The sequence below is a fragment of the Morone saxatilis genome, unplaced genomic scaffold, assembly GCF_004916995.1.
Source record: "Morone saxatilis isolate NCDOM2014 unplaced genomic scaffold, NCSU_SB_2.0 Contig18, whole genome shotgun sequence".
NCBI classification, from domain to species: Eukaryota; Metazoa; Chordata; class Actinopteri; family Moronidae; genus Morone; species Morone saxatilis.
Window position 1 is genome coordinate 10966446 of NW_023339740.1, and position 11443 is coordinate 10977888.

Consider the following 11443-nt stretch of genomic DNA (forward strand, 5'->3'; position numbering starts at 1 on the left):
TTTATTGTCGACCAGCTAACCCCTCCCATCATATTAAGCAGCACTTTAAGCTTGTGGTTTATACTTAGCTAGTAAGGGATGACATGGTGTAGAGTTGTGGGCCTATTTGGATATCAGTTTGCAATGCAGGTGTGGGAGTTATGAGTGGAGGAGAGGTGGCAAAAGTACACACATTCAAGTAGAAGTACAGGTACTTGTGTAAAAGTGACTCTTGGTTTGTCTGAAGGACATTTCTACCGGCTGCTCCACATCACATTCATTCTGTGCGGGACACTTAGCATACACATATGCTAGCTTTTGTGCTTGGAGGAACCCCCAGGGTTTTTGCACTGAAGGCCATTCATTTGGTTTTGCCTGTATGGTCAGTCTGGATACTAGAGGCACAGAAGCACAGCAACTACAAAGTTGTTTGGAATTTGCCCAAACTCCATTTTGGACAGTTGTATTTTAATAGATTTCTCACTGAATTTGGATTCAATCTGTGCTTTTGATTGGTTCATTCATACTGGTGATTGTTACATCGCCATTGATAATCACTGACTTATTGGTCTCATTGTTTTAAAAGGTTGTGACACTGTACAGCAGTTTACAATATTCATAATGTGTAATGTTGCCAGAGTATTTCCTTGAGGACTCACACTCAAATTATAACAATGGAGCAAAAATGGATTGCTGCACCATGTTGTGTGCTAATGCACCCTTTGAGGGCTGTGAGGATTAGTTGGTGGATGGAAAGGATCCAAATGTAACTGAATATGTATTTGGAGAAGAGCTGAATAAATTAAAGCATACAAAGCATACAATTATTAGAAACAATACATCCCTGAGACGTTTACCAAGCATGATAAACTGGAAACAGCAAGATATTTTTTCCAAACTTAATACTGGAGTTGTATTGCAGTGCAAATTGTTCTGATTAGGCACTTAGTCAGTGCGGTGTCCACTTCGATTTGCATATTTAATTATATTGCTTTAGTTGTTTTAAATCCATTTTTCTTTTCAATTTCGATCAAATTTTAATGAAAGGCACCTTGGACTGTGCAGCTTTTCTTTTTCTTTTAATCAATTATTGTCATCTCTACTTGCTCCTGAAAGCTATAAAGGGAAGGAGGAAGAAATACAGAAGCAGAGAAAAGATCAAAATAGACTGAGGTTGATGAAAGAACACAGCTGAAGATTTATGACAACAGAAACTGCAGAGCAAAATGAAACAAGAAAGAAACAGAAACAAGAATGAAGAGAAGCCAGCAGGCTTTGGCATCTCAAGTGAGGGCTCTCATGTCACTGTAGTGACTGAGAAAACAAAAAGGGTAATAGTGTTGGGTACACAGTAGCCTCTGGCAGACTTTATGAAAAGGTCAAGCATGATGGAGGTGTAGCACGGACACTGGAAACACGGACAGAGGTGGAGAGATTAAGTCAGAGAGACATAGATAGATTCATAGAAAATGCATTAAAATAAGGCTCAGGAATAGACCATGAAAGACAGAATGATGAAGACAAGATGGAGCCAAAGAATGTAACGCACTTGTCAGGTGGGCCAAGAATCGGAAAACCTTTGCATTAGGTGTACAATTTTCAATTAATGAATTGGATGCTGTCTTGGAACACTGAATACAGTTCTTGTAATATATTGTATGCATTGTTGTTTCTTGTGCACTGGCTCTGGTATGAACAGACTTTATTTGCATTGTCAGACTAGTAGAGATATTTCAATACCATTTTTTCATTCGTGATACCAATTGTGATTCCTGAACTTTGCGATAAAGAAGTGTTAAAGAATTTATATTGTTATTTTTTAACAGCTGTTTACTACTAACCCTGTATGATTGCTATCATTGTTGAATGGTCTGGCTCAGGTTAAACCCCTTGTAAAACATGAACAAATATAGGCCTATAGAAAATGAATGCCATAGAACACACAGAGATCATTTCTGTACTCAAAGGTACATTTTTCAGAAAAGTACCCTGTAAGCTACGAAAAAGGTCCTTAGGGTGATAACTGTGGACATTTGTTTAATTTTAAAGGTACAAAATCATGGCTGACAAAAATGTGTAAATAATTGTACCTTAAACAAGCTTAAGGTAGAGGAAAATGTTACAGCAAATCAGTGATCACAAAATCTTGTTATAAATAGAGAATTGGGTTTATTTAAATAAAATAAGCTACTAGTACATTTCCATTCAATTCTTGGTCTGTGTGGCCTGGGAATAATTTCATGAGCAGTAGGAAAGAAAGCGCTTCCATTCAACTTTTTTAATTTTGCTACACAGACGTTTTGGGCAAGACAGTGTTCTTCAGCGTGTATTGGCAAGTTCAGAATGGAACTAGTTGAGTGATTTTGTTCATTTAATCAAGTAGCTAATTGTCAGTGTAGCAGAGTGAAATGCTTCCACTAGCCATTACCATTACATAATTTTTATTAAGTATTATCACTCTTATTTTCTCATTCTTTGCATTCCTCCTCCTTTTTTCTTTATTTATTAGATTTTATTTAATGCCGTGGCCCTCCCTGTAGACTTGGGTAGTGCAACCCGTTTTTCCCCCTGCAGTCTGATGTGGCATGTGCCTGTGGCAAGTGCACTTGCAGTCGGCACTGCATAAGCTTACAGAGTTTAAAACTTGATTTAGGCCATTACAGCATTTACTTGTTATGGACAAATCAGTTCTAGTTGAACAATACAATGAGTAAGTACTGAAAAGTGTTTAAGGTTGTAAACTACTTATACTGTTATTTCTTTAAATAAATTGGGAGTGTGAGCAGCTTGTGACCAGAAGGTCGTCGGTTTAATCCCTGGAACAGGCAGGATAAACCTGGGTGGGGAAAGTTAAGAAGCAGCACTTGCCCCTCCCTCATTACCACTAATGAGGTTCCCTTGAGAAAGGACCGTAACACAAACCGCTGTGGTTGTACTGGGCAGCTTCCGGGTATGAACAGTGTAACAGTGCAAATGTGATCAGGGCGTTCCTGCAAAAGAGTCTGTCTGTACCTTTCCAATGGGTAAATTTTTGTATCAGGACATAAAGGTAAATTTTTGTCACTAAGGGTACAGAAAAGAAGGTACAAAATGAACCATGTTCAAAGGTACAGTGCTTGTTTTTATCTACACTGTATTCCAAATTATTATACATATACTGTTTTTGTTCTTTTTTTCCCTAGTTGATTTAATTGGCAGTAATGGCAATTTTTTTTTCTTCCAAATTATTATGCAAAGACAGGAGTTTCAAAACACTCAATAGGTTTCTAAAGTATGAAAACAGCAAAAATCTGTTGTACTTTTTTGCATCGGTAGGGGTAGTTTTTCTCAAATCAAGAGCTATTCCAATCAAAAACATCTTACAGACCGAGTTACATAGTAACATAGCGAGCCCTTCTTTGAGCTATCACATTACACAACTCTCTTCATTCATTGAACTTGTTAAGTCCATGTACAGGTTTCTGGCCTTTGGCTATTTTCATTTTTGAGGATTGGCCAGAATTGGCCTCCCCAGAGCTGCTGTTTTGAGGGTAAAACCCCACCCCCCCTCATAGCGGCTTCCTTTTTAAGTGGATGTTTCCACAGGGTTCTCAATAGGGTTGAGGCTCAAGCGGAGATGGATTGGTGGCGACACTGTGATTTTATTCTTCCTTTATGTCCATAGCAGCCAAGGCCTTCAATGGTATTTGTTGCATGGATGGGATGGGGTGCGTGTCTTACATAAATGATTTTACTCAGGGAAGGCACGCGCTTCTTCTTTTTATACCCATGCGGGCAGAAATTGGCATGGGCAGTTAGGAACTCCCACTCACAGAAAACTGTTCCTTAACACGCCTTTATTCTGGGAACGTAACCCATATTGCGGGCTCTTGAACCAGACACAAATCTTTTCACCAAGACCGATGATCTCTCTTAATCATTTCGTAAAACATCCAGGTCGGTTTCATACCTATTGGAAAGATACTGCCACTATGGTCACGGCTTTTTATCTGCCAGAAAGATCTTTTTTTCCCCCCCATTATTGCCATGAAACCTGTGACTTTGCTAATAATGGGTGGAACAACATCCAAAGTAGTTTTTTTTCCATTAATTAGGCTCACCTGACAACTTCTAATTAAAACCTGTCTGAGATTGATGTCAGTGATTTAAACAGACATGGGAAGCAGCACAATTGAAAACTTTCATTGAAAAACAACAAATCTAATATTTCTTTAATTGAAATCATATTTGCATAATAATTTGGAACACAGTGTAGTTTGACAGTCAAATTGCTTACATTTAGCTAGCTCTTACTATCAACTCTTCTTCGTTGTCAGTGGCAGAACCCATGACCCACCCTACTCTTCCTCTGATTGGCTAGTAGGCATTGCCTTAATGGGTTTGGGTTGGTTAGATTGGGCCTTGGATTTCTGTCTCCATTTTTTGAACTGCTCACGAAACACATCATTTGAAAGTCTAGTTAAAGCTGTGTCATTAAAAGTCGAACTTAATTGAACATGTAATATTTCACTTACATTTGCCACATGTCTAATTATCAAACAAACCAGTAAAACTGGAGTAATGGTTCTTCAAAGAGTTATAGTATGTTGCACAGGAACAACGCTTTGTGTGGATGCATCAAGAAATCTGATTGGTTGATCCAACTTCTGTTGAGAGATGGATTTGCGTGAATAAGAAAAAGACACCTAAATGGTGTTCTTGAAATCTGAAATCTTTCACACACACTTGACATGTGACTGACAGTCAAATGTGATTCAATTTTGAGTGTTTTCTCAGATAAAAGACTCCCATACACCTCCGAAAATTACTATGATGTACCTGTGTGCATGTCAGGAGCATAAAACAAACACAATATAATGAGAGAGGTAAAGAGAGGAGAGATGTTTTGACACTAATGATCTCTAAATTAAAGATCAAAACATCTAAAGCCAATATGAAGGGGGAAAGCTGTGATCCTTCAAACAACGCATTCATTTCTGATTACTATAAAACAGAGAAACATCTAATTTGTATTGTTGTTGTTGTATTGAGTCAAGTATTAATTATTTCTGCACTAAATAATGTAATAAAAGTTCACATGCTAGTATAGATCCATGTGCATAGTTTCAAACATAAGTTAAATAAATCATATGTCAATTTATAAAAAGTGCACTCTATACACAATACTTTGAAGACATGATAAGCATGTAACCTTATGATCAACAATATGTTTTATTATAGTTAAGATAATTGTCTTGTCATTCACTCCTTTCATGCATGAAGCATATTAGCATTTAGAGAAAGTGAAAATTTGAAAGACTGCACTTCTCAGATTAAGTGACAGTGACTGGATGCAGGAGTGGGACAGATGGGCTGAGAAGGACACCGTTCTAAAGAGACTGTTGACAATGACCTTTTTGGTCTTTCTCTTTGCATTACACAAGCCTATAATTTTCTGTCTCCAACCTTTGCTGTAAATGAATGCTACGGGTGCTAATGAAAATTCCTGTTCAGAGGATTCTTTTAAAATGGGATCTGTGATAAGTTTCCTATTGAAATTATGTCTCCAGACATTATCTGCCATAGTTACCAGCTGATAATAAATACCATTGATGCAGGAATAAATTGTACTAATTACAATTTAGGGTAACTGGCATATTTTTTAAACAACGTTGCCTCTAAAATCCAGATGATGATGAAGTTCAATAAATAGTCTAATCTTACACAAAAGTTTGTTACCCTGCAACTATTTTTTACTTTACCTTACATATTGAACGCTATCACAAAGAGCGAGGTGTGGTGGGTGTTTGGAGGGCGGAGAAATTGTTGAGCATTCAGTAAACAAACAGACATGCTGGTAATCAGGCAGCTATTGTATGAGATTCCAAAACCCAACAATTTCCTGTAGTCTCTGAATGTATAAATGAGCATGTGTTTTCAGACTTGCACATGTGAGAGATTGTAAATGTAAAAAAGCTTGTGCACCCAGACACTTCATGGCTACGGTTTCATGTTTAAGTGCTCTCTTATCTCATAGACATACAGAACTTGATCTATGCTATTATCTCCAGCCACGCAGTAAAACTACACATAGAATCATTGATTAAAACTAGAATCAAATGGGTATATTGATTTGAACTTACTTTGAAAGTGCATAGACCTGTACTCAGTCTTGTTTGACTCTTCTCTGACTCTTCTGTTAGCTACTAGACCTGCTTGGTGGGACAGCTGTCCTCCCAGCAAGAACAGCATCAGTCATTTCAGCAAGCACTCCAAAAAGACATATAATATGTTTATGCAGGCATAGGTATTACGACAATTGCAGAGGAGGAAGTGAGGTGGAGTACCAAATTTTGCTCAGGAAAGAAGTCGAGGTGGATGGATGGGTCAACAAAGTACCTGACTTTAACACAGGAGAGAGCGGCTCATTTCCTGTTTCACAGACAACATTGTTTTTGAAGCATGACCACAGTCATTTTCTAACCTCAACCTTGTCTTGTCTTGTTTGTTATTAAGACTATAAAGTTGCCCTAACCTTAAGAAAGTAGTCATTTTAAACCAAACTATGATCTTTCCGTAAACCTAACCAAGTCATCTTTCTCCCAAACTTAACCAAACCCTAACCACAGTGTTATTATAAATAATAAAACAGATTTTAGTGAGAACACTGATTTGTAATTTTTGGCAGGCATTGACAAATGATGATGTCCTGTCGATAGGGTGTCAGATTAGAGAACTCTTCTGTGTGTCACTGTAGAGACAACAACCTATTTTGTCTTTTAATCTGAAGGACTTGTTGTATAATTACTAATTTAGCTCCGCCCACATCCAACCTCCGCAGAGGTCTAATTAGCCAGAATGATTGAAAACATGGCATGGGTGTGAAGGACCTTTAACATACAGGTTAAATTGCTAGTGTGACAGTAACCTTGAACTACTTTTACAATCACTTATTGCTTGAGATTGTGAAGGGCTATTGTTTTTCTTCCTCTTGTGTTATTTCTATTTTCTTGAGCTATTTGCAAGGTGTTATGGGTAGCCTTGGTAGTCAAGTGTGGTGGTGAAAAATCACTGAAAGGGATGCAATAATCTCTTAAAGAGTAAAGTTTTGTATGCTTCATGTGAATCTACAATTAGACTGTTTGGCCAGTAATGTAACAATTGCATCATATATAATAATAACAGTATGGAGAGTCTACAGGAGGTTCTTTGTTATTGAGTAACAAATGTTTCTCTTCTCTGTCTTCATTTCCCAGAAATCTGCTGGATAAAGACACATTTTCCAAGTCAGATCCATGTGAGTATGTTGTAGAGACTGAACGTCTGTGTTCTTCTGTCATCTCTGTGCCAGTTCTCCATTCTTTAAAGGACCAGTGTGTAGGATTTAGTGGCATCTAGGAGTAAAATTACAGTTGCTTTCCAATGGCGAGAAAACTTGCAAAAAGCGTGAAAGGGCCTATCTAGAGCCAGTGTTTGGTTTATCCATTCTGGGCTACTGTAGAAATGGGGTTGTTCAACATGGAAGCCTCTGTGGAGAAGGACCCACTCCCTCTGTAGATAAAAATGGCTCATTGTAAGGTAACCAATGCAGAGTGATTCCTTATTTCAGGCGATTATACACTAATGAAAACATATGAATATTATATTCAATTTCATGTTACACACTGGTCTTAAAAAAATACAGCTTTCAGTTCGGCCCCATTTTTGTCTTTTCTCCCTCTCTACTGGTTTGTGTTTTTTTGTCTGTCTTTGTGGATATGTTGCCCTGTGATTTGGGAAATCTTTGTTTTGCCACGACTGTTTGTTCACTGTACTGGAGCTAAAACCCTCACATTGATTTCCCATTTGGAATCTGCCTGCTCTTCTCTGATCGTATCTCCCTTTTTGCCTCTCTTTCTTTCACGACATTTCATCTCTTTCTGTTCCTATCTGGTTCTTTTTTCACAGTATGCGTGCTGTATACACAAGGTGTTGAAACCAAACAGTGGAGAGAGGTAAGTGTAAAAACACACACACACACAAAAGAAATGACTTATGTCCAATTAAGTTCTTGCTGTGCTCACTGTGTGTTTGTTGTTATTCTGTGTGTGTGTGTTGGATGAGAAGGGTGAGGTTCTAGTTAAGGCATTTGTGAGCACGCAGTAGTTTAACATTTCATTAAAGCTGTTCAGCCATCAGTTGTCTGAAAATGCCAGGGAAATATTCTCTAATTGGATTCTTCAGCCAACAAAGAAAAAACCCTCACAATGTAATGATCAATATGTTGACACTTTAGGGACCAAACAGCTCACTGGGGAGGAATTAAGCCAGATCTTTCTTAGCCTTGTTTGGTTTATGCAGTCCATGCAGTTTTACCGTCGTCCACTCACTCTACTGATCATCTGTCTGGCTGTCCATTAGTTCCTTTGTGTTGCAGCTAAAAAAAAAGGGAAAAAAAGAGAGAACTTTTAATGATAGCTAATTAAATTTAGACTTTAATAAACACACTAATAAAGCTGAAATCTGTGCATTCTGAAGTGATGTCAGAACTATAATGAAATATTTGGTATGGATGGTTTCGATCCAAAACCTTATTTGGCTGTGCCATAGAGCTCCATTGTTGTACAAAAACTATTTAAAAGACACCAGTGAGCCACACTGTTGATTGGGTGATATTTGCCACACCGATCAGCCATAACATTATGACCACCTGGACACCCTGGTGGTCATAATGACCCAGTCGGCCATCACAATTTGGCCCTTGTCAAAGTCGCTCAAATAAAGAAAGGGTCGAGAGATGAACGTACATAGTGTTGGTTTTGGTCATCTATGGAATTAGTTGATAATAACAATAATATAGAATATCACCAGGCTTCTTCTTCTTCTTCTTCTCCTTTTTCTTCTTCTTCTTCTTCTTCTTATTATTATTATTATTATATCCTTTGAAAAGCTGAGCTATAAAGTGCAATTTATAGTTTGCAGTTTAAAGGCAGAGACAAGATGCAGTGACATATTACAGTGATAGACAGGATAAAGCAACTCAAACAACACTGGAACACTCTTCCACCTCTATGATTAAGTATAGGCGCAACTCTTAACTTGAGATTCAAAAGTTATTAGCAAAGTTTCTGGTCGGACCGTGTCAGGGAGGTTGTTCCAAAACTCTGCGAAGATGATATATACATACACATATACATACATATATATACATATATAAATGCTTTTATTAATAATTGCAACACTTCTTTTTCTGTGTGTGTAATTACAGTCAAAATATATTTTTGCTTATGCACATGTTCCCATAACAGATACTGTAGTTGTTTTTAATGTCAGCCCCCATGTTTGACATCATTACTTCTCCCACAGCGCAAACTGTCAGACGATCGAAGTGGCCACAGATATTATTTTTACAGTCCACTGTGGATGTATAATGGATCATAATGTAATGGAATTCATATTTATTTATAGTCAGATGACCCTCATCTCCTGCTTGTGAGTTTCCCAGCTCAAAGCAGATGGCTGTGTGGGCTTTGATTCAAATGCAGCTGAGGGACAGCGGGGGACTCTGTTGTGTGCATGTTGTGTTTGTGAGAAAATATTTGTGCATATGTGTATGCACTTATAGCATAGATGTACGTAAAGATCTTTCCATCATAAAACTCTTTCATACTAAACACAAAAGGCACTTTTTCTAGTTTGACAACCACTGATTGTACAGACAGGCTGCTGTTCCTATCAAGTACACCAGACATAATTAATATAATGAGCATCTCACTTTAGTTTATTTTATTATTTTATTTTAAGTTTATATAAGTTAAAATGTACTTCATACTGTCAGGTTCACTGATTTTGTTCTAAAAATAGAAAAATTTAAAGCAGTAAATTCCTTGTGGAGATAAACCGTCACATCCATAACCATATTGTGAAGAAGTAGCGGGTGTTGATTTGGCTCCAGGTGCCTCTGCGTGAAACTGAACACTCTCAAACCTTTAGGACTTTTAAATAATATTTTCTGACATTTTGCTCTAGCATACCAGTCAGGCTTGGGTCACATTTGACAGGTATTTCTATCCCCTCTGGTATTTGTTGTGCAAGCCGTAGTATCTGTCATGTTAATGCAGCTGGTGCTTTCTATGAAGGTCTTGATTAGATGAAGAATGTCTCCATCATTTTTACTATGCAAGGTCACAGAACTAAATTATTGATGTGCCTTTGGTTGCACATGTTCATTCTACTGAACAGTTAAATGCTTTGCCCTACATTTGGTGGGATAATACCTTTAGGGTGATTTTACACTTGGGCTGATTGGAGGGGTCTTTCCTGGTCCAGAGGTTGTTTTCCCTGAGAATTCAGTACGCTTGGTGAAATGTGAAAGCTGTTGCTTGAACAACACGATTGTTCTACGTGCCACATTAACTTTGTCCTTTGTCCTTTTATACATATAATCCTTTTGTTGATCAATTTATATCATAGAACAAACCCACACTAATGACTCCCCCTCCAAAAACAATTGAGAAAACCAATCTGGTAGCTAGACCAAGTGTGAAAACACTCTAACCCTAACCCTAAATCTAACCCTTGTTTACCAGGCACAAGGTAGGATCACTTTCTTGCTACAGTATAAACATACAGATGAACAGTTTAAATTATTATTGACTTATTGACTGACCACCTGAGTGGAGTACCAAGAGCACCGTCAGAAATACACTTTGACAAGAAAAGAGACCTGTGTTTAAAGAAGTTATGTAAGCATAACTTTATACACTGTCAAAAAAAGAAGGAAAAGAGAACTTGATACTAAGTTCTGAGACTGCATCCCTCCATCTTACATAAAAGCTGCTCACTGGGTGTATTTGCTAAAAAGGTTGTTTAGGCTCCCTCTGGCTCTTTTACTACTACTTAGAGTCGGAGCAAGAGAGCTAATTTACAGTATGAAGATGTGACATGGCTGACCTTTTTCATCTTTTTCCCACTGTTTAATTTACTTGTAACAGCACACACTACCACATGCTGTTGGTGCTCTTTGTGAGTGTGTGTGCATGTGTCTATTTCTACCTTTATATGTGTACGTCCTCACACAATCACAGCTCTGGCTCAAAGCTCCAAGAAACTTTGGGATTTCTTATCCTGTGAAGCCACGTAACACTTGTTGCATGCGTAAAGAAGATTTTTTTTTTTTGCTCGTTCTCCTCCCTCAACAACTAAAGTACCCTTAACTTTATCCTGAGGGGGTGTTCAATATTCTGTGAGTTTCTCTCTCTCTCTCTCTGTCTTGAACATTTTTTAAACACACCACAGTGCTTTTCACTGAAGGCCAAGACAGAGAAAAAACACTAATTCACACGGCCGTCATTTACCTCTCTCGGAAGACTCCACCAACTACCGTCTACTAAACATGGTACGAGGAGAATAAAAATCCATGTTGGCCAAAGAACTGCAGGACATTCACATGGTACAAATCCCCAGCGATGGTTCCTGTGTGCTCCAGGGAAGAAGATAATGAAAT

At 37.9% G+C, this 11443-nt stretch overlaps 1 protein-coding gene across 4 annotated transcripts in view; it reads left to right on the top strand.

Annotated features, from left to right (window-relative positions):
* cpne5b (copine Vb) overlaps positions 1–11443 on the top strand; it is a 122568-nt gene that overhangs the window by 29834 nt on the left and 81291 nt on the right. For all 4 annotated transcript variants that reach the window (XM_035661138.1, XM_035661141.1, XM_035661140.1 and 1 more), the window contains 2 exons: positions 7215–7255; positions 7906–7952. In XM_035661138.1, coding sequence (XP_035517031.1) covers positions 7215–7255; positions 7906–7952 — 88 coding nt within the window. The remainder of the gene's footprint in view (positions 1–7214; positions 7256–7905; positions 7953–11443) is intronic.